General features: G+C 38.4%; 1 protein-coding gene across 1 annotated transcript in view; it reads left to right on the top strand.

Annotated features, from left to right (window-relative positions):
* Positions 1–528: 528 nt before the first annotated feature.
* Positions 529–25,169, top strand: part of gfra4a (GDNF family receptor alpha 4a) — an 80,881-nt gene continuing 56,240 nt past the window's right edge. The window contains exon 1 of the mRNA XM_062440823.1: positions 529–742. Within this exon, the coding sequence (XP_062296807.1) occupies positions 529–742 (214 nt within the window). The remainder of the gene's footprint in view (positions 743–25,169) is intronic.

The following is a 25,169-nucleotide window of genomic DNA, read 5'->3' as shown; positions in this document are numbered from 1 at the left end:
GGTTAAAAAAAGTCAGTGCTTTTCGATGTGTTGAAAAATTTAAATAGGCAAATAAGGAATTAGGAAAGGAAAGAAACAAAGGAGAGCAGAAGAAATGAAGTATAAAAAAAATTAAGACATTTGGAAAGAAATAATGAAAGTCTAAGATGGGGAAACATACTCAGAGGAAAGGATAAAGACTAATCAGACAAGAATAAAAAAAAAAGGAAAGTAAAAGGAAAAAGCAAATAAATGAAAGAATGGAGGAAATACATTAGCAGAACCTGTAAAGTAACCTACAGCGAGATAAATGTTGGCGTAAAAAGTTCATGTACCTTAACTTGACCATAACAACTTTGTTACTTTCCACACAAAAATACCCCAACATTTCCTCCCTGAGACATTTCACTTGTTCCACACTCACTCATTAGCTTTCTGTAGACATAGTAGCATCACACACACACACACACACACACACACACACACACACACACACACACACACACTGTCACCCCACAGCCGCCTGTGTCACTCTCATCATTGCAACCCATGACAGGGCCACTTCACTGTGTGATGAGTATAAATCCTGCATCAGCACTGACTCCTCTAGCGGGCCTGCTGCTGCTGCTGGCACGCCGTGTCACTCCTCATCATCTCCTCCAGACCAACAGCTCGCCACTTTTCCTCATCCCACTGCTCATCACCAACCTCCTGGCTGCTTCTAGGTTGACCTCACTTTGTCAGTTTCCGGGGAAAGTGGGAAGTAAACGAGCTCTAATTACTCTACTGGAATCGCTTTTGTCTGCACATTAATCCGTCTTACCCAACAACACAAATGCACGAGTTTGACCTCACTCGTTTTGTGCAGGAACTGTCAAACTTATTTGATGGGTAAAAGCAGCAATTTTGACTATATTCATATTTTTGAGATCATCAGATAAAGAATTTAACACTTTGCTATCACCTAGTTTGAGTTTTTTTTTAACACTTTCAGACAGTTTCACACATTTAACCCTGAGCTATACAGAAAGGACAAACAATTCTCCAATCAACACCTGTCAACTCCAAATAATCTTCTCACAAAAACAGTTTTCTAACACTGGAAATTTGTATGCGTGCCACTGACATATTACTCAAACTTTGGCTACTTAATGATGTCATTCACTGAGTGGTAATACATGTATACCCTCCTGTATTGTCAGTCGTTAACAGAAATAGAAACTATGTCAGTACTGCTATTTATGTATTTATTAAAACTGATATGAGTCATCTTTTTTATAGCTGCAGTAGCGGTGTGGCTCTTGGATGGCAAAGGCAGGCAGTCAGTTGGTTGTTCCACTATTGGTCCAGACTGAAATATCCCAACAAGAACTGATTGGATTGCTATTAAAATTTAGTACAGACATTTATATTCCTCAGAGGATGAAGCCTGTAGACTTTGGTGAACCTCTGACTTTCTCAACCAGCTCCCACCAGCATGTCAAAATAGTCTTAACAAGCGAAATATCACATTATTCGCATACATATCGTATAGACTATTGTTCCTGGATCATGTATCCAAATGGTTTTGATGATCTTGTCATTCTTTTAGCATTTGTGTTGACAGTGGGTTGGTTTTGGATTGTCACATATGAACCCTTTCAAGATGAATTATAATATGTGATCCTTTAACTTTCTATCCAAGGCCATCATCAAGTTAAATTTTAATTTGTCCAGTACTTTGGTTTATATCTTTAAGAGTAATACAATTGCTGTCATCCTTAACTTTACTTTGTGTTCAGTGCTAATTAGCTATTATTAGCATGCTAACCTGCAAGATTGTGAACATAGTTAATAATACCTGCTAATAAAAAAAGGAGACAGGAGGAAACCGCAGCTATTTTATTGTTGGCTTGTAGACACACATCAAAAAAATTGAATATCTGCACATTCATAACTGATATTATTTCAGCAAATGAGGATCAACATTTCAGCTAACTGAGTCTTTAGGATCATTTTATTCCTTCCTTTCAGTTTGATTCTTTCATTAGATAAAATTGCCACTTGACTTTTTTTTAGTGATGTTCACAGTTCAGAAAATTAGAATAAATTATATTCTGTAACCAAATCCAGAGAAGTTTATTTAATGCAATGAGCTTTTATCCTCCTCAGTTTCTCTATTTGACCTAAGTGTAGCATCCGTAGCCACGGTTACAACAATAATAATAAATGCTTTTATTATTGTACTCAGGCCAATTTGTCCTTGTGTTCTTACTTGTTTTATTACCGTTCCCGCCTCTGCTTGTGCTGTCTCAGCCTTCCTCAGTCCATTCCCCAAGAGTCATCATCCATATCTATGTTTTATTCTGAGCTGATCAACTAAGATGGCGTCAATGCTCAGATGTTTCATAGAAAACCAGGTCGCTGAATTCTCTAAAGAACACACTCACACAGAGAGAAATCATCAAGAACCTATTTTTAGTGCAGGACAGTCACTTTATTGGAAGCAAACCTGTTACGGTGGTGCTGAACACCGGCTGCCAACTCCCAATCTCAACAGGATTCCTTTTGTCGTCTTTTCAAAGCAGGAGTTTTGTGGGCTGCTTTCAAAAGGTAATCCATAATTACAAATGATTTATTGCTGATTACCTAATTATCACAATAATCAGTAGTAATCCAGGATTGTCGTCCACTCTCCCAGAATCATTTTAATATGAAAGTTGAGCAAACATCAGTGTCTTTCAGTTATTTTTAGTCACAAATGAGCGAGACATTTTCATATCAGAATGTCACAGCGTAATCATTTATAGCCTTTCCATTTAAATAACACTGTTTAGTCAGAAGGGTATGTGGCATTTATTCAGTTTATCATAGTATTTCAAAGGCACAGATGGGTCATAATTTCCTTTTTGCTGCATTTACAGGCATCTTCTTTGCTTGAGGACAGGATCATTACTGCTCGTTCAATGCTTGAACATTAATGTTACATCAGTTTAAGGCAAATTACGTATCTTCAGTGTTATATTAGCAAAACCAGTAACCTATGAGTTTGCAGTTACAGTACAGCTAATATTATCCAGTTCTATATTTCCAGGTTGTTTGACCGTACGTTGAATAGTTGGTCTTGACGTAGACAATGTTCAGAATGATTCATCCTCTCAAGGTGTCTCAGATGTTCCAGTGGTTTCTTTAACTCCCCTTCTGGTGCTGTTATTCTTCTGCCTTCACTAATCATGTAATTGTACAGCTATGCAGGGAGCTAGAAACACTTTCAATACCTCGCTGTGCAGTGTCCTTCATGCCTGTAAAGAATGAAAAATCTCAAGTGAAAGAAGAGCATGTTTTCACAGAAAGCTAAAGTGCAACCAAAACAATGTTCTGTTTCAGAAAGAGAAAGAGAACTTTACTGAATATCACTCTTAAAAAGTTTGGAAAATTACATCAGAAATAAAAGTGCAGGTGGATATATATATAATGGATATGGAAGAAACCAGAGTAAGTATGGATGTTTGCAATGCTCGTAAATCTTCATGGGAACTGTAGTTTTCTTAGCCTGATAATTGATTAATTTAACTTTATTTGTTCGGTTGTTAGGAGCTGTTAACAAAGCAATAAGTTAATTTAAGATGTATCAAGAAGAGTCAAGAGCTAACATTTTAAGAGTTTCTGTATGTAAACTTCTGCACTGTTTCTGGTTATTAAAAAAAAACATCAGTGTGCACAACATCAGGTGTATTTCAATCGCTTCATAAATCTGAGATATGGGAGGCAATTTAGAGTTGTGGAACGAGGCTACAGTGTGATTGTCTGCCAACAAAATAATTAAATGCTGTTGTTTAACTTGTTCAAATCACAAAGGAACTACTTCTAATAACAAGTACTCTTCAATTATAGCCCCTTTCTCCAAAAGACAATAAAAGCAGCTAGCCTAGAGGCAGCATGAGGACTGAAGCTCGTTATAGGAAGTACAAAAGTAATTAATGTGGTAAACATGCAGTTTACAGTGAGTAAAGGTAAATTAAAAAACGCAACACCAACAGTTATATGTAGAATATTGTTATAACTAAATAAAATATAACGATGGAAGTTAAACTACTATTGAACTTTACCAGCAGGGGTTGCCAATAGCTGCCGGCTGACAGAAGAGTGACAGACTTTCATGGCGTTTTCTTCTTCGGCTCATTACCCCAAAAGTAAATAAGTTCATTTATATGATGAATAGTAGGATGGAGGATTGTTTAGCATAATCAAAAGATGAGCAGGCCTTCTATATGCTCTCACTTTCCCCAATTCACCTGTCAATTTATCGTCACAGCTCACTCCAAAGCAGGTAACAGATCGGGACGTGAGCTTTATAACCAGAATTCTCAGTACATTAGAGTAGTGAATAATTGAGTCATTAGTTTTGATTTTGCAGATATATATTATGGTCATCAAGTAAAAGCGAGTAAAACCTTTTTTTGATTTATTTTATTTGATATACCTGAGGCCTCCCATGATAGAGGAATGCCTCATGGAGCTGGGACTGGAATAACAGTTGAAATTAAACTAGGAAGGAAATGGCATTAACAGCTTGCAATTGAGTGCAATTGATTAAGAAAAAAAAACACATTATCAGTTCAATCACATTACACATAATCTCATATATTGCACAACAAAAACAACAAAGCAAAAGCAGCATATTTGTTCTGCAACAAACACTTATTACCTCATTGACCCAGCTCTTCACATGCTAAATCCCATCGATATGTACAAGGAAGCATTGATTACTTCTCTTTTTTTCATCTAATACCGCCGAGTACATGAGCCGTTAATGTTTAAATCAAAATCAATACATAACTTAATCATTCAAACTCGTCTCTAATTTGTGTGTCACAATCGATTGCCTTGGCCTGAACGTGCTGTCTGCCTCTCTCCCCGTCAATTAAGGTGTGATGTGAGCAGGCTGTAGCTGCCAGGGAGGAGGCGGGCTGGAGGGGTTTACGACCAGCCCTGCTGACATTATGATCTATCAAATGTTATGACCTTGGGGATATTAAGTAGAACTAATACGGAGGCGATAGTTGAAATGAAACGACTGGAATGATTTCTCATTCCACACACAGTTGTGCATGTTCAGGGAAATGTAATTAGAGCGCGGATATTGCTCATTTACACTGCTATCACTCATTTGTACATGAATATTATATACTTTTTTAACATATTATCCCACACAGGCTTTCTGAATAGTACAGCAGCTGCTATAATTCCTGCTTCTCATATACAGCATATGCATTCTGTATGAAGGCATAGCCGTGGATGGACTTAATCTGCTTTGACATTAAATGAAGTAGCAATTTCTGAAGCATTTTAAACCTTTTATAGGTGCGATATTGAAGCTATTGTTCAATAGTTCGAAGTCAATGTTTACGTTTAGTATCATTTTGCAAGAGCATTTGGGAATCAGGTAGAGGACCTTGTTTTGGAATCGCATTACATTTTAGGTATTTAATTTACCTTACAATAGAAAGAAGCTTACAACGAGTGAATCTCAGTATAAGCCTCAATTCTTAGATTACCAGCATTATAAGCAGCCAGCATTTAACATCATATAACTCAAAGCCACAGCATCTTGACAGTATTAGAAGTATCAGTAGTAAAAATTATACAATAACAGCACAACGACTCATACAAAAAATCTATTCGTGTTATTGACAGCACAGATCCTTTCATCTTTGCTGTTCCCACATGAAAATCCTGTGTCAGCAGTGGCAACGCAATGAGAACCTCAGGCAGTAATTATGGTTCACATAAAGCCATGGCATGGAACAACTTTCTTTTTTTTTTCATACTGTATACATTGGCGCAACGTTACCCGGAGGACACAGTAGTAGATTTTCATGCCACACACATGCAACATCTAGAATAAGTCCTCGCTCAAGCCCGTACTCATTTCAGACTCATGTCTTATTAGTCCCTTTGAAACAAATTAAACGGAAACCTGCCTACGCTGTTGAGATTTACAGGTATCAAGGTAGTCGCTCTTAACAGCCCGAGTAGTGAAAAGCCTAATGCACTCTCAGTGTTTTGAGGGCTTTGATGGATTTAACGGTTCAGTTCTGAGCTGCTGTGGCAGAAAGAAAAAAGCCATCACTCAATGAGTGAGTCCGCTGACGATGTTTGCGAGGAAATGTCCTGCTATCATACTAGCTAATATGTCTTCGTCATGGGACAACCGTGCAACTCCAGTTTTGTAGATTTTTGTGTTTTAATTGAAGGATTACATTGTCTTGGACCATTTTAGAGCAGGGTACTACTCTTTATAATCCTTTGAGGTTATAAATCCATTTCAAAGATTCCTGGATAAACTCAGAAATGCACTGTGGTCAACCTGAAAACAAAGCTCTGTTTTAAAAAAGCCAACATTACTGAGATTCAAGGTTATCAGCCGACAGTGATGACATATACTACCCGTTGGACTCTGACCCCATAGCCCCCAACTTCATTTACCCTTCTACCACATTCAAAGGCATGTAAAGGTCTCTCCGCCTACTGGGTGGAAGTAATTTGCTTGAAATGCGGTCGTAAATCCAACCGAAGTGTTAAAGCTTTATTAGAACTGTTGGTTTTATCTGCAAAGTCAGGAGTGATCTCTGTCTTTTATCTCGACTCCCACAATGCAGACACTGCACAGTGTGATGAGGCTGATTGTGTTGGAACTCACTGCGTATTTAGATGTAATAACGGCATTTTCATCAGTGGGAAAAAAAAGTAATCTCAGAGCATTAAAGTTGCTGATTTGTTACTTACCAACATTACTACCCACTGAGATCTGAGCCCATGTTGTGTGAACATCTACTATAGGCTTCAAACTTTGTTTAACCTGATGAAAAATTCATGTATCCTAAGCCTCTTTGATGTATCTTTCTCCACAGTATTATCTGTTTCGGGAAAAAAAAAGTTATATCTTCTTACAGTACTATGTCAACTCAACACATTGGGAGTAAAAGTACAGATGGGTGCTTAAAATTCTGAGACTCATGTTCTTTGAGTCACAGGAGGAATTCATTTCGAAATGGTAATATTTTTTTTGTGGAAGAAATCTTAAAGTATATTTACAAGGTTAGTACAATTTTTTAACCGGTTTTGTCGAACAAGAATTTCCTAATAAGCACCAGAATCTATGTCAAGAGAGTTCTCCTCCTAGGATTGAAATACATCTCGGCTGTTATAAAAAAAAGCATAGAAATGTACAATGTGGCTGTATTGTAAGCTGTTTCTCTACTACTGTAAAACAAAAGGCCTCAAAGACACGTATCTCGCTTTGCATTTTTAATTCTATCACTAAAAAAATTTAAAAAGCAAAGCGCACAGACATGTCTTTTTTTGTCCAGGTGCTGAAGCCAGAGAACAGTTATTGTGATTTCCCCCACTGACTTGCAACAGTGTTACCCTGCCACCTTTGAAATGTCTATTTTATGATTTGAAAAGTCAGTTTCAAGTCCAAATTGGCACTTCATCAAGAACACGGAATATTTCGATGCCAGTGTACCTGATGAAAAGCCAATGCGAATGTTATAGCCAATTTTGTAATAAATACATTTTTTTAAAGTAAATTAAATTGACTGCATTTATATAGCACCTCTCTAGCCTTCCAACCACTCAAAGCACTTTATACGACATGCCACATCTACCCATTCACAGACATTCATACACAGATGCCAGAGGCTGCCATGCAATGCAATGCCAACCTGCTCATCAGGATATCACTCACTCACTCATTCACTCACACACCGATGGCACAGCTTCTGAGAGCAATTTGGGGGTGAGTGTATTGACTGGAGGAGCTGGGGATAGAATTGCCTATCTCCCAACTGGTGGACAAACTGCTCTGCCTCCTGAGCCACAGCCACCACAATAGCTAGGCAAGTTAATTGGATTTAGTTTAAAAGTTATGTTATCATTATGTTGTACTGCAGTTCCGAGAAAAAACTGAATGTATGGATCTAACAAAAAAATGATCCACTCAGAAAGTGGCATCTACTACAGCACTGGAGACAGATCTTCTCTGGGGCTCTTACACTGATGCGTATTCCTGAAACCTTTACAGATGAAACATTGAGCCTCTCTCTTTTCACTTCTAACAACCGCCTTGCCCATCTGCATTCAGGAGGTGATGAAGAGATATGGTGAGTGAAGTTAGGAGAGGGCTGGCAGGGGGAATGAGCAGCGCCCTTCCTCTCTTGAGTGGAATCGATTGCTTGTACAAGTCGAAGGAAATGAGAGAGATCTGACCACCCTGGGATTGGCTGGAATCACTCATGGACAGAAACATTACAAGTGGGAGAGCATACTGTCAGAGGGAGGGTTTGTGTGATAGATTGATGGTGATGATAACCTTTTACTATGTGTGTCTTGTTGTGAAGGTGAAAAATTACAATCGCATTTCTGGTTTGAGTCACTTAGCCGGTTTCGGTACAAAGATTTTTTTCTTCTGTACATTTTTATTCAGGCTAAACAATTGCATCATAATTCCAATTCACAACAGTAGGTGGTCACTGCTTTTGTCGTCTATAGTCCCTCACGAGAAAAAAAAAGCAATTTATTCAAATGAGTAAAAGAACTTTGTTAAGCTTATTTAGACAAGCCTGTGGTTGTAGTTACTGTTCTCTCTCGCAGTGTTAATGTGATATAAAGTCATACGGCCATGCTAGCACCTCTGTGAGGCTGCAACATGGTACAGCAGTGCTTTGAGCTAAATGCATGGTCACAGTGACAATGCTAAAATGCTGATGTTTAGCAGATATTATGCTTACAGTGTTTCCAATCTTAGTTTAGCTTGTAAGCATGCTAACATTTGCTAATTAGCAGTAAACACAAAGTACAGCTGAGGCTAGTGGAAATTAGTTAGTATTAGATCATAAAAACTAAAGTACCTGACCTGATTCTGGAGCTAGATGAAAGTTTAAGGCATCACCGAATGTAATGGGTAATTCATCCAATAGTTCTTAAGACATTTCACACAAAAACAAAAAAACACATCATGTGGCACGACAGAAAAAGCCAAGAGATCACTAAAGTCAAAAGGGTTAATTCTCTGGCGAACCTGAATATTTGTGCCTAATTTAATTTAAATTGGATTAGACCAAATTACCATCCCTAGAGCCTCCTAGAGCTGTGCTGTTAGATTGCCTTATAGGCCTATAGACAGAGTTCGATGAGGTTGGTGGTTTGCTGAATCACCTCTCCATACTCTACTTTAATAATCCAATTGTTTCTTTGGGTTTTGCTGTCTTTCAGTAAGCTTTTTCAACTGAAGATAACATACTGCACATCACTGTCCATGTACTTAGGATCTGTATTATTCACCCTTCAAACTCTGTGTATTGTCCGATACACTCGCTGAGCAGAAACAGCTCTATTAAGAGTTTTAAAATATAGCCAGTTTATGGATGAGCCTCCCGGTTCTGTGTGTGATCAGCAGTGAAAAGGAAGCTGCGGATAGCTGCAAAGATAAACTGTAATCTACACTGGAGAGGACAAAGAGATTGAATTGCACCTCTCTCAGTATTGACTTACTACCTGTAAGTGGATGAGTTACACAATGAGAGTACATTCTCTGATTTTTCATTTTTAATGACGAGTGGAAAACTTTGGACAGTCGCAAGTGGTAGTTTGAACTCGTTCCAAGTATCATTCAAATACAGATAATGCTTGCAGAGCTTAATTTAAGGAACTATCAGAGCTGAAAGGACTTCCACCCCTGACCAGGTTAGTAGAGGGGGCAGAGATTTAACAGGAAGAGACGGAGGTGGGGGTAAAGGGGGCTGTCAGGGTGGCTTCGCTGGAAATGGAGGCCATAGATCTGTTTGTTTGGGGATTAGGCCGGGATTAGGCCTCTAATTCCCTTCCCTCGTGTACATAATTGAAAAATGTGTCTGCCCATCGAAGGAAGATGAGAGGCTGCGGAGCCTGAGCCCCTCACAGCGCTCGATTTTTAGGCTGGAGAGCTCCGAGGCAGAGAGAAGAGGAGGAACTTTTAAGAATGGATTCCATTCGAACCAAAGTCCACAGCTGAATTCTGCTCAGCTGCATAGACAGTCTGTCCCTCCATCTGTGTCTGTGAGGGATGAGCTCTCTGACTGCAGCAACAAAAAACGGCAGACAGCTGCATCCAACCAGCTATTTGTTCCTCATCCGTGAGGAGAGAGGAACTGTCATTGGATTTTATAACACAGTGCCTGTCTCCATGGATTGTGTCTTTCCCTGCAATCCTTCCCTCTTATTCCCTGCCGGCATCCTCAGGGCTAAACACAGGTATCTGCTGGAAATTTCCTCTATGGCTTTTAGATGCATAACACCTCACAACATGGTATATCCATGCAATTGTGTTGCTAATGCAGAGATCTACACAAATCAGCGAGCCAGAGTCCACTTTAGGTGTCGAAAATCCATTGTAATTGTATTTTATATCCCTCTGCTCTTTGGATACATCTGGCACTGAATGATGACATCGCAGGGTGGATGATGAAGCGGCCAGAAATACATTCCTATAAATCAGATCAGATAGTGTCGTAGAGCTGTATTAGACTTCAACAGAGGGGGTATCTTTTATTTGTCAAACGCACATGTAAAGATCTCCCCACATTCGAGATGGGGGTAATATGTTTGAAATTCGGCCATAAATCCAACCGATCTGTCCGGACCTCTGTGACAAATGTTGTGATTATCCACCATTTCTCTCCTTTTATGTCAGTCCATGTCAAATGCATCGTGGAATCATTTCTGTCTTTTATCTTAACTCTTTTCAATACACACTGAGCGCTCTGATGAGGCCAATCGTGTCAGCGCTCGCCGCAGATTGAGCCGTCACATTTTGTAGGCTGCTGAATGCTCGGTGTAGTCTGATAACAGATGCGATTACATTTTGACTCTGACATTAAAACGCTGCTCATCTCAGGGCCAAATAGACCCACTCATCTTAAGCCTGCCTAAGGAAAACTAAGGATGGCATAAACCACAAATGTATTCTTTGCAAATCTCTAGTTTTTAGTCATTTTACTGAGCCGAGAATCCAGAGTTGCCGGGAATGAGGAGTTGTGTTTAATTTAGAAAATACCTTAGTTTAATAGTCAGCAGTATTTTAAAAGACAGAGAAATCTGTCTGAGTTAAATAATTAACGCTTTCCTCTCCTTCCAACAACTATTTTCATGGTGCCTGTGAGCTGGCACTGCACAGTGGCCAACAGTAAAAGCCTTTTGCAGCTTCCTGTTATGAATTTATGGCATGAAACTATATGAATATAAAGTAGCATGTTGATGATAAGAGTTTGTCTTTTGAACAAACTTTCTATGGATGAATAAAGGTTAAAAAAAACACCAGAACAAAATTTGCCTGAAACATGATTAAAATGATCTTTCTATTCTTGTGGGAATCCAAGAGAAAGAAGCAGTATTGATCTTATCGTTTCCCCACTGGGCCAGCCAAGATAAGGAAGGTGTCGGTAAGGCAGTTGATCTTCTAAAATTAATGGTGAGTTAGGCTATTAAATGTTGCATTTGTATTCACTCAGGCCTAATTAATTGCATGCATTTATCCAGTGAACTGTAGGCATTTAATTGAAATGCCGATTTTTAAAAGTGAGTTTATCAGAATGGCAGGAATGTTTTCACCTTTTGAAAGAGTCTGAAAGGTTTGTGATTAGATGAGAGCGAGTGATGACTTTTTGAGTTTCCCTGTACACCTTAATTAAAATTCATCCTCCAAGGCCAAAAGACTTCTCTCATTTGGGTGATGTATTCCCTTGAATGCAAAGGCCGATTAAATGTGACCAATGCTTCATTTAGCAAATGAACAGCGGGTGCTATTTTACTTGGCTTGGGCTGTATCAAAGCCAGTACGAACAGATTGAGAATCCGGGCTCCTAATTTGATATGAACTCCGACTGGGGGGGTTAGATAGCAAGAACATAACTGAGGGAAACTGCAAAGAGAGCTCAGTTTGTATTTAATCTTTTTTTTTTGTGAGGTATTGATTCATTGCATGGTCATTTTAGTGGCTGTAGTTTATAGTGAACTAGTGGCTAATAGACTAGACTAATTAGCTTTTTTTTTTTTGTAATCTGAAGTTATTATTTTGTACCATTTGTCAGTGGAACTTATGATCCTTCCCTTTCACTTTTTTCCAATCATGAAAAGCAAAGCAGTGCACAACTGGAGGCTAACGTGTAGATGCTTATTAGGTGTTCCTGGTGTTAACCTGACATTAATCAGATTGCACAGGGTTATTGCTCAGAACTATGGGTTCTCTGATAACATGTCCCCATAGGAACACTGCACCTGAAAACCATAAAAAAGGCTATTAACCTGGTCTATCAGCAGTCTCCTCCAGCTGGGGGCTTTGTCCGTCATTACTGCCATTTCCCCTCACCCGCTACTTGTCTTGATTGCTGGCATGATAGTGAGACAGATAGTGTGAAACACCACAGGAAGATTTTCTCCAGCTTCCACTTTTACTCAATATTGTTTGTACAAAAGTCACTGAACTGCAGAGTTCAGTGTTTCGAATGTTTGTTATTTCGACCATTTCTCCAGTTTATCACGCTTTATTTCCCAAATGCTTTCAGCTAGGATGGTATATGTCGATGTTTTACCATTATACCAGAGAAATATGAAATGCAATGAATATAAACATACAAGACAATATCACAAGCATTATTTCTTTTCACAAAATGCAATATTCAAAGGATAAATCTGGTGATATTCTGTATTTCTCACATTGTCGAAAAATCCCGGACCAAATTCAACAATCCTACAAACACGTATTATCAGTAGAAACAAAGTCTGATATGGCCGATTTCTCTGTGCTATAAAGCCCCATTCAGTGAGCCACACTGTTGCACTGGGCGACAGGTTCCTTCATTACAATGAACACGAGCATCGTCGATTATCTCGACTCAATCCCAGAAAACATCTGTCTGCCGGATATACTTTTTATTTGCTAATGCCCAGGTGTTTTAGGAAATTACTGAACCTTTTTTAATGATAAAATTATAAATTTGTTATTACAGATTTCTCTCTTCAGTAAGAACAAATGAGTTTGGGGCTGAGTGCCACACACAGGATGGGGAAGTCATTGAGAGAAAGACTAAAACATTGTTGGTTTTGGTCTTTTTATGGGATTCATTGACAATAGTAAAAATATACATTATCAACCTTATTATTAAATGCCTATAAATCAACATTTCAAAATTTAAAAAAATGTTGAATTCATGACACTGTATACCCAAATCTCGGCATCTCTAAGAAAAACAAATGTAATCCAGATAATTTAAAAACCTTAAAGGCTTTAAGTGCCAAATTTAGAAATCCTCAATGTTTCCTTTTCTAAGAAGCAGCTTATCTAAATCTTTTCCTCTCTTTGATACAGACAATTTTTCAATTCCTGCATATTAAAGGGAACAGACTGAGTGTTTCATTTACATGGGATGTGGAAAAAGTATTGATTTGCAATGCAGCTCTTCACGTTAAATGAGAATGCAGTAGTTTCCTATACTCCTGTCCTCCCTGAAGCACAGCTGCAGGTCTACACTGTGCATATTATGGTTTTTATCAAGTCAATGACAATAGACACACTGCATGATGGTGGCTGCAGGGCTGCTGTAATTGGAATGGACAAGGTCAAGTGCAGCACTCCCAGTTTTGAAGAGACCAGAGTGTGCTTTTCTCCTCCCCTAACTATGATGCCTACACAATCTGACATCTGTTGATATAACACTGGGGCCATGCTGCCAGGCAAGTTTTGGGCGATAGCGTGTCAGTGGCGTATGAATCTTCACTCACCGAAAAAGTGAATCGGACTTGTTTATGTAGCAGGGAACTGAAGAGAGAAGTGTGAAGTGTCTTAGGTGAGAAAACATGTTTACCAGTAGTGCGAAATCAGGAGAGCATACTTCATCAGAGATCATAACTTTGTAAACATGTTTACTCAACAGAAGTGTTTGTGCTGGACTGATAAGGGTTTGTCCTGAAACATAATGGAAGGCATCATGGACCTCAGGCGTGTTGGCAAGTTGGCATTAGGAGACCCTCAAAGTGGCATTTTCAGAGCGCTAAGGGTCATGTGAAATTCACATAAACAGCTAGTTCATGTTTACAGCCGTATGCTGTGCTAGGGTTAAGTATAAGTGTTCACACAAGGTACGCAGGGATCTAATATTTTGCTGTCAAGATGATTAGTATTCTAAGAAAGGTAGTGTGACGCATGGGCTTAATGAATTTGCATTATTCATTAGTACTCTGCAAACTTGATGTGCGAAGCCCCTGTGTTTGTTTGGAGCTCATGGGAAAGGCCTCCTGAGGAGTTCCTGTTGAGCGGTACTCAGAAAAACTTTTTTGCTTGCAACCTCTAAAAAGAAGAACGCTGTCTCTTCAAAAATCACCAGACATGAATGCACTTGTCTAAAATGGTGAATTTGAATGACGGCCAGTAGATCAGAGAGACTGTCACATTGCTAAAAGGTTGAAGAATTCCTCGAGCAAAATACTAAAATCCTCTAGCTGTAAGTCACCATGAATAATAGCCTCGCCAAATAATGAGAACGTCATTTTTCTTTTTCAAACTATAACACTGTATTAATTAGGCTGCACTGTATGTATTACCTGAGGAAATACATTTCTTATGAATGTGGCAGCATCAAAAAATGGCATCGTACAGATTACATTTTTACATTTTTCCCATTATTTAAAGCTGCATTCTATTACTTTCCGGGAAAGATGTATTTTGAGTGTTTGTAAAGCAAATTACATTAACATAACCCATAACCCAACAAATCTGGCTGATATTTTTTCAAATAGAGTTGGATGAGAGCCATTGTGACTATAGTTTTTGTATTTTATAGTTTTGCTTTTAGACAGTAAATAAAGAAGAAGGTGTCTCCTCCTACACGACACAGCATCCTGATGAATACACTACGTTTATTTAGAAATATGTATTTATATTAGTCACTTGTTTATAGTTAATTTATTGTCCACTTATGGGCTTTTTCTGACACTTTCAATGCATCTCACATTTCTCACCAGCAGATCAGTTTTTCTGATGTTGTAAATGAACCGTGTCATGTTTTTTTGGTGTGTGTTTTATTATCAAATTACAACCCTTTTGAGTCCAAGAATGAACTTTCACACTCTATTATCTTTTGTAGCCATTAAAGCAATTTGAGATTGACATGTATGCAAAACAAATTAAAAACTCAAACAACGTCCAAATACAAAGTGAGAATCTGCTTTTGTTCTCAAATTGATGTGACATTTTATACAAAGACTAGATAATATTAATTATTTCTGACACATATATTTCCGACTATCTGTAATGTTGCAAAAATAAGAGATAAAACAGACCTATATTTATGTTTAAGCTGTGTGACAGTTTTCATCATCTTTGTGTGAAGCACTTTGTGACATTTTTAGTTTAGAAAAGTACTCTAAAGAACTTTTAGATTATAGATTATATATTTATATTATATCTCAGTGTAGTACCTTAAAGATAACATTACAGTACAAATATAATCTCGGTCTTTCTACGGAGTGTATAAGATCACCATAGTTGGTATGGCGTTACCTGTTTTACACTGAAGATGGCCGTGATTTGAATCAAAACGGCACTAAAAGTTTAATACAGTGGATCAATGAATTTGTGTTCTATGAGAGGGATTGTTTGCAATGATTTTTTTTAAAAACTCAGAGGATTATCACCCCACTCTGCAGTTTCCCTGAACATTTTAGCATCTTTCAGTTCATTGTTTTGGTTTCATGGCTGCAACTTTATTCTATTTTTTTTGTTCACTTTCATCGTTCTCATGAACCTGTTTCCTGCTGCTTTAAAGGCAGTTGTTTTAAGTTAAAAACAAGCTCTAAAAATCCACAGTACTCTACCTGCTCTGCACCAATCAGCTGACAGAGTTAGCAACCAGCTGGTGAACACAGTCGAGCTTTTAGCAGCTAGGAGAGTGAACGGTGGACTTAAATTAATCAGTGAATGGGTAATGTTGCACTGTGGCTTTTAGATGTGTAGACAGGGAACAGTTAGCTAAAACCTTCACCATAACAACCTTAAAGGGTGATAACATGTCAGTGGTTGTGTTTACAGCTCATTCAGATGCCCAATAAATCAATTAATGCCTTCGTCAATTATGAGAAAACATTACAGTGTTTAGGCTTTAACCCAGTGGTCCACATCTGTAGACTGAACACAGAGGTGGGGTAAGATAATGAACATATACTGTAATAGATTCTATTGTGTTGATCACAATAACATGGGTGACTTTCGCCTAATTGGCTGTCTCTGTTGTCTGCTTCATCAACAGACTGTAGGCTGTAATTTCAACAATACTGGGAGCAACACTAATCACCAGTTAGCAGTACCTACCTACCAAATTGTGTTTATTCATGGTGCAATGCATCTGTGACATAGGCCTACGCCATTTCATGTCAGTGATGATACAATTCCAACCTGAATCATAAAATCCTCTGCTGTGCCTTATGATGCATTAAATCTGTACATTTCTGGAGGGTAAGATTTGGGCTCCTTTTTTTGTCTGATTCACCCAGATTGTGACTCAGTGGATCATGATGTGCTGGATACCATGGCAGAACACAATCTTCTCATTGTCATATCCTAACCAAACGGGAAAAGGGAATGAAACATGACAAGGCATCAATAAGCACAAAACAGCCTATTTTAGTCGTGCGCTCCCGTGTCTCTGCATGGTTCCTGCATTGCAGGACTCCATTGTGCTGTGGATGGGTAGAAATAAACAAGCAGGACGATGGTTCTTTATAATGACTTTTCTCTTAGGAGATTATGAATGGCGACACTCCACTGTGGTGCTATGTTAAGAAAAGATTTTCTACTGGGGAATTGGATATGCATGTGTGTGTTTTTTAACCAAGAGGTATTAGAAGTAATTAAACCAGCAAGATAAACATAATTAGCCCAGCATGAAACTCCACGCTTTTTTCGCGTGAATTTTCCATCACCAATTATCTTGGCATGGTTCAACAGTTTGTTGGCCCATTCTCAATAAAGATCCATGTGTTTGTGGTTATTGTCTATCTATTTCACTTAGTGATTCATTATTTACACTTAACACCTCCATCAGTTATCCCCGAGCTAATGTGCACTGAGAAAAAATAGCTACAAGAAGGCCATTTAACTTGATGATTTATTCATCCGAGTGTGCATCAAAGTTTACCGCTATAGTGACAAATTCTTAAGTCCTGGATCTTTGCTTATATTTTTCTCTCACTGTGCTGACCCTGAATGCTGCAAGAATTTTAAATGGTAATGCACTTGACATTATTTTGTTGCTGCCTCCCAGGTTTCAGATAGTTATAGAGACTATGTGGCTGGTTTCCGAGCTTCCCTCTCGAGCTGCCTACGGTGGTGACAGCCGACAATGTCCCTGCATGTTGGTGACTCCCTCACAGAGTTAAGTCAAATCTATTTATAAAGTGCTTTTAAAAACCAGGTTTGTCACAAAGTGCATCACAGAAGGAGGAAAATGACTAAAAAAAAAAGACGAAAAAAAAGGAACAAGTGCATCACAAAGAGGATGATAGGGTGAAAGGAGATGGTGGGTAATGATGGTGACGCACGGTGACATCAGTAAACAGCATCTCCTATATCTCTGTGTGTTTAAATCACTAGCAGAACGGGGGATGAAGTGACTAAAGGAAAGTAAGGATGGCGCATAAAGAGGTTTTGCAGGTGCGTCACAAGTCTCTTAGCAACTATAGTGTTCTCCATCTTGGAGGTCCATGGGGAACGGAGGTCAACGTCATCATCAACTGCAGCTCTGGTTCACTGCTGTTTATTTTTTTTGTGCTTTGCAAATTAGCAGATGCAAGCAAACTACTGTAATACATATTCAGTAAATATTCAATAGCACACTGCACTACCCTGCACTAGCTTAGTATCATACAGACATTTTCTTTTTATATAAGGGGTATTTTCATGCACACCTAAAGTCAGTGACCTCTTCTTATTTTAATGATGACAAATGCAGAAGACACTGCAGCATTGAAAGTAGTGTAACAGATACAATCAGTTTACAATAGAGACAAAAATCCATTCACTGCACTTGTTTCAATTTTTCCTGTAAGTCTGGAATCAAACCAGCAACTTTCCATTCACCAAATAGTGAAAAAACTAATTAGCTGTATTGTAATTTCTCAAAAACAGTGTTGTTCATACTATGAATGTGTGTATTTTAATGTAATGTTACACAGATACATGTTTGTACTCTAAAATCAAGCTCATGCAAAGTTTGACCACTTATCAACATTATTGAACTGGGTCACTTTCACATTTGGTAGGAGACAACGGGGAAAAAGACACCGCAACAGGCAGACCCTCAATTTCAGGATCCGAGACCTTTTCTTTTCTGCAGCACATCAATTTCAGCAGCAGCTTTTATACTGATTGGACTCATTGTGAATACAGCCTCTAGTACAGAAAAACCTACCCAATCATCTGAAGTGTGAAAATGCTCTGAATAAAATAGATACCAAGGCTGAAACTTTATATTTGCCTGTTTTTCCCAATGTTTATTTTATGATTTCTGTCGGAGGCTCATGGTCCTTGGCAAAGCTTACAACTCCTCTAAGGGTTTTCTGTATTGCCTGTGAAGAAAATGAATGGAAAAGGGGACTTTGGGGACTGAGGAGTAGTGAAACAAGAAAGAGATGAGTGCAAGAGTTGTGTAGTACATGCTGACATCACCAACTAACAACCCCTGCATTTGTTGGGGCTCACAAGCCGCCCGGTAGAATAAAGACAGGGGGACAGAAGAAGAAAAGGTGCAGTGGGCGCCCCGTAGCTGCAATGCTGCTGCCTCAGCCTTGTGTGTCACTCTGAGTGTCAGCTTGATTAAAGAGCCTTTGGCTCCCATGAGTCCCTCTCACAGGGACAACACAGATCAATATACAATGAAAGCTGGCTCCGGAGCTTTTCATGGCTGCTGTAGGTTTGTTGGAGATGTCAGGTGATTGAAACTTTCAAACAATAGTTCTGTGTGTTATTATAAAGGCTCACATGTATTGCAAGCACCTTGAGACAGTCAAAAGTTGAAACAGCAATTGATATTCTGTATCTTGAGAGTCAGCAAACATACGCTGTGGATTGTTTGACATGAAACACACTCAGTATTTCAGTACATGCTTTTAAACTGAAGTGCCCTATGGCAGAAAGCTCAGTGTGTTCTCAAGAAAATACTGTGAGCTCCTAAAAAAGTACATCAGTGTGTGATTGAGCCCCTTTAGTCTTACTGTCTCACTGCATCTCTTTAATGAACTTTTCCCCCTGTTTGTGTTGATACCCCCACCTCCCTCCCCCCTTCCCGTAAAGACAAACCGTCAATGGTTTTAATTGCTTTGGCAGGAGCATAAGTCTGTCTCCTGCTCAGATTTGGGACCAGTCAGGGTCGATAGCTCATGGTCGATATTGCTTTGTGTCAAGGAGAGAATGGGGGGGGGGGGCGACATTGTCGGTATTTATGAGCCCATATTGGATAAAGGATTTTAAACGGCAGAAGGATTGTTGATATTGAACATCCGTGCATTCTAAATGGGGCAATTTTATTCCAGCTATTTCAGGGACAGAAAGTGATGCCGGTTGACTTCCTGCTCGCTGTAAAAGCCTGTTTGGCTGCCGGCTGTGGTCAATGGAATCTCCCTGCATCACATTTATTTTGAGCCTTCCTACAAACCCACACGGGTGAAACTGATCACGTTTTCTGCGTACAGTTCATCGACTGTCGTGCCATGCTTATACAAATTCAGGGCAGTTGCTTCAGTCTTATTCCCCTAAAATTTGCACAGTGACAACAAAGATTTAGGTTTCTGAACTGTGAACCCTCAGGTATTTGAAATCATCATGAAACTCAAGCAGGCTGAAAATGGATCAGCTCAGAACATCCCTGCTCGTATTTGTTCTTGTCTTGAAAAACATAAATCCATAACCCGTATTTTGATTTCTTTTCCCCAGCTCCTCGTCTCTTTGCTTCTGTATTTCAAGGCTGCTTAGAGAAGGTTGATGGAAACTTTGATCGTGTAGGAACTGAAACATATTTTTATACTTTTTTTCAAAGTGGAAATGATTAAACTATGCACACTGCATGTTTTCAATAACAATCTTCATTTATCAGTAAATCATAAGCTATACATTTGAATGCTGGTCCCATTAATTAATTTAGAGAAAAAATAGATTACACAATATTCCTGTGGTGCCATTGTGTTTAGATTGATTAATATTGTAAAAGGGACCTGTTGACATGTGCTGCATTAACTGCAGAGTCTGAGTACTAAAAGCAGAGGGTGCCAGCAGTGTTTGCGCTTCATTTATATGTTTGTTGAATTGCTGTAACTCTGACTTGGGAATGAAATCTTGATGCCCTTGGATCTATATTGTCGGTAGTTGTACCTGTTAAAGGACCTGGAAATCTGTTTTCTCAACAATAAGCATTGGGGATCCTACATGAACACTTTCTGCCAATGCTTTAATATTTTCGCTTATTCCACTTGAGAGATTTCTGCATTTGTAGTTATATCCTCACTGTGTTCGCTGGCTTGAAGTGAGCAGGGCTCAGTTAGGATGGGGGTTTAGGTGATATCACATATGTCTGAGCATCAGTCAGAGTTTACAAACAATTGAAAAAGAAAAGGTTGAAAGTTTCGGGGTTGTTTGCTTATGATACCAGCCCTGTCTATCAGTTATGACAAACCAAACCCACACAGTCCAGATGTAGCAGGTGAGTTTTTTTATCGTTAAACTGCTAAATTTTAAGCATTATTAGTATTAATATCTAATCATTATACCAAAGATTTGAAGGCATGTTTTTAGGGTTTTAAAAGGTGATTATCCTTAATGGAATCAGTGATTTGCAAAGGTCCAGCAGTCTCAGCCAGTGTTGTCTTTTTTTCTAACTTATTTAGTATAAGACTAGATAACAATCTTTATGCTTTTAATGCAGTGTGTGACCGTTTGGCCTGTTGATTTAGTCTGTGTTGTATTTGTGTTGTATTTGTTTCTTTTTGCCTTCTTGACAATATCTCCCTTTAGAAAAGAGGTTGTGTTATCAATGAGACATTTAAACCTGCCCTAATAAAGATTGTTTATATTTACAGTGTATCAAATGACTGTAAAATGAGAGGAAGGCCAATCCACTGAGAATAATCACCTGACACCTCTTAAATTGCTTTAACTCTTTTCATGGGGTTTCAAGGGAAAGCAAAAAGAATAGTTGCACAGGAGTTGTTATAATAACAGTAGTAGTAGTAGTTGTATTTGTGTAACTTTAAACAGAACTTTACAAAGTACAATCTATGTCAGACAAGCAAATTATGGTCTCACATATAAAAGGAGAGGAGTAGAAGATAAAAAACAATGTCTTCAGTCTTCCTAACTGTCCCTAATTGCATGTCACTGAATAATGAACATCACCTAAGGTGTTCTGAAAGTCTTGAAGATGATTTGAAGAAATAAGCCATGAATCCAGAACATTCCGTTCTACTTTTCTACTTAAGTTATTTTTAAAAAATGCCTCTCTGTATTATAAATGGCATGGACAGTTACAGCCAAATATAACTGTACTGACAGAGAATCTCCGGCGGCGACACACATACATACATACATACATACACATACCCAATCATCTGGAATGGTAGCCTCTTTGACATAGACACCGAGACACAAACCTTCCTTGAAATTCCCAGATGTTGTCAATATTTCAGCACTCGATTTATAATTATCCCAACTGCCTTACACAATGCCACAGCAGTGCTGCTCGTCCTTATTGCAAGCACATTACATCATATATAACTCGATATGAGATGAATGCATATGTCGATTTAGGGGCTGTGAACACACATACATGGACGCACTATTCAGCTTAGCACTATCTGACCACTAAGTTTTCCTTTGCCCACTTACATCAAAGTTACATACCCCTGAATTATATAATCCTTTTGCTTCCCCATGGGATTCCTTTGAATGAGTCCATGGCAAGGCCTCATAGTAAAAATATTAACTTTCAGCTTTATCCAGGTCAACGGCACACAACATCCTTTTTTTTGCCCAGTCTGGAGCGAAAATATATAATAAAATAACCATGAAGCACATTTAAGAGCTTATTTCTGTAAAGTCTTTTGGGAATATGTTATCAAACTTCTCTACTAACTCCTCTAAATTGAGTGCATTAAATCAGTTATTTTCCTTTAGAGCTAAAAGTGCAAAGGTTCTAATATTCTTAGCAGAGGGAAAAAAAAAAGCATTATGTGCAAGCGTAAAGCCTTTTGTCTCCTTTTTTTCCCGGGAAAGTTTGCCTCTATTATTACGGAAAATGTTTTGCCAGCCTCAAAGATAAGCTCTTATGAAGAACCTCTGTTCTTCATATATTCCTCACAATAAATTGAGAACATTTGTCACACAGAACAGTCCAATATAGTAAAATCTTGATTTGCCTTTCATGAGACACAACCAAATCCTAACACAACAGCTCACTTGTGCCTCAGTGTAGCGAGATAACAGCTCTCTGGAACATTCTCAGTATGTTTTTATGCCCCCGCACCAGCCATAGAGGTGGATGGAGGCGTTATGTTTTCGGGTTGTACATCTGTCCCATTTAATACTTCACATTTCGTTGTGACCATATTTCACATTCGGTCAGATAATGAATTGGTGACCTCATCTTGGATGCCACCTTGAAAGTGTGGGATCATGCGAATGTGTGTGAAGCATCCACATTTTATTAGTTGTAGCTTCCTTGCAGCAACATCCGTATCTGAAGCATCATCTACTGTCATGGCTACAACTTTTACAGTTTTATTGGCCAAGCATGTGAACACATACAAGGAAAATACACTCAATACCTTTTTTATTACATTCCTTCAGAGGCTTTACTACAAGTATTATGAGTCTAGACAGGCATTGACGTAAACTGTATCTTGGCTGGTTGGCCAAAGCATACAACTGTGAGGAGGTATTTCTAGTTTATGTATGTATTAGGGATGTAACAGGATAGGAAGACATTATTTGGATTTCCTCTGAACAGATATGAACAACATTGCATCACACCATTTCTCTTTACAGTTATAATTAAGTAAAATCAGAGCACACAGACATCACACACTGCTAGCCTCAGCAGTCCCTCTTTCCTGTGATATTACGATCTCTGATGTCTGTCTAAGATAACGGATTTTGTGAAAATTTAAACAAATACATTACAGGCTAAACAACTTTGATAGATATTCAGAGTAGTAAATCCATAATCACCTGTCATTCTTTCCATTTTCTCTGCAGTGTAGGATAGAGTTTGACAGATTTTGCGCAGCTGTGTTAATAAAGATGGGACTGTTGGTCAGTCAGTCCAACACATTTGTCCTGACTGAAATATCTAAACTGAGGATGAATCCATACTGACTTTGGTGATTTCATGACTTTTTCTGTTGCGATTTTTGGTATTGAGTGAAATGGCTCCACAACTCTCCATATAAAGCTGCATCTGTTTATCACTAGCAAAACTAATATCATTCCCATCATTCTCAGATGTACTTGGTGTCTAGTGCTAATATGCAAATGTAAAATACTAAATATTAACATGCTAATATGCTAAATTGAGCGTATAAACATGGTAAACATTATACCTGCTGAAAATCAGCATGCAGGAAATGTCATTATGAGCACATTTGCATGCTGACATTAGAAGTTTGCTTAAAGCTTTTCCCTTAGAGTGGCAGTATTGAAGTCTAGCCCCTTGAAAATATTGCATAACTTGACAGCAGACGGAAAAATGACTCAAGTTATGTTAAAAGAATATTTCATTTAAGTATACATAAAGGGAGTGGCTTTATATTACACCTGCAGCATGTTTTTTTATGTGTGTGTTTGCTCATCTGTCCTCAATAGAACATTTAACATAATATATCTAATAAATAAATCAGATTGTTACAAATCAATAAATGCAGAGAATGGAGGACATATAAAGATCTTGGATGTTTACATCAAACTAAACATGTATAACCAACATAAAACATCCAAATACTACAGAACTACAGAGTTTGTTGAATCAGATTAACACCTCATACAATCGCTGTTTGTCTCTTTGGGATTTAACTCGTCTTGTCTTCTCTCCCTGCTGCCATATGCAGAACAAGAAAGAATAAGTGTAGAAGAGGGTGAACAGGGTTCAATTTTCTTGCTTCATCTAACAACATGTTTAACAGGTGCTCGAATCAATCTGTAAAAATCCCAAAGGAACTGTGGTATTGTAAGGCTCCTTTTGGTTACTCAGTGTAATATGCCCTCTAACGCAGGCTCTTACTTGGGTTTCCTACTTTTTCCTTCATGATTTGCTTCTATCAGTTGTTTCACCGATTGAAATAGTGATTTGAGAAGCTTGAATATATTTTCTTTTTGGGTTGAGCGGTTGGCCTTCTGTGGCTGTTGGCAAAAAAAAAAACTATCAAAAAGAGGCCCAGGTTGAAAATGACCACTCATGATTAAAACATGCACATTCAGAACCATTTTCCCACTCTTGATAATAGCAAAACTACTCTGCATGCAGATGGGATCTCATTGTTTCAAACTCATGAGTTGGGTCCGTGAGGCATCTGCATACATAAACTACACTGCGTGCACAATTCTTAAGCAAATTGTATTCCTCAGGATTAATTTGTATTATTGAACAAATACAATCTTCTCAATCAATCCAAAACGTTACTTCACCTCAAACCTGAATGTTTAACAAAGGAGTTTTGTCTTTATCAGGGGAATATACTGTGTAAGTATTAGTAGGTAACTATTAGTGTTCAGAGCTATTAGGAAATTCAATTACAAAAACATTTTTTCCCCAATTCACTTGCTTATTCTCATTTTTTACAGTTAGTGTAACAAATAAGTGACACACAATGACAATGAAATAACATTTACGGCCTTTCAAAAATATTTCATGACCAACTGCCATGAGCCCTCCATCCATCCATCCATCCATCCATCCATGGAGTCTGTCATGATCGACTTTCGCTAAAGCAGCAACCAAAGCTTCCCAAATGCTGTTCAAAGAGGTGTACCGACTTCCCTCACAGTAAATCTTCATGTTTAAGAAGAGCGTTCACTTTCATAATAGGATTTAAGTCTGGTGAAGAACGGGGCCAGGTCATAATTCGGTCATCTTTCT

The sequence above is a fragment of the Scomber scombrus genome, chromosome 19 (assembly GCF_963691925.1).
Source record: "Scomber scombrus chromosome 19, fScoSco1.1, whole genome shotgun sequence".
NCBI classification, from domain to species: domain Eukaryota; kingdom Metazoa; phylum Chordata; class Actinopteri; order Scombriformes; family Scombridae; genus Scomber; species Scomber scombrus.
The sequence above is the reverse complement of the archived record's forward strand: the minus strand, read 5'-3'. Positions and strand labels throughout refer to the sequence as shown.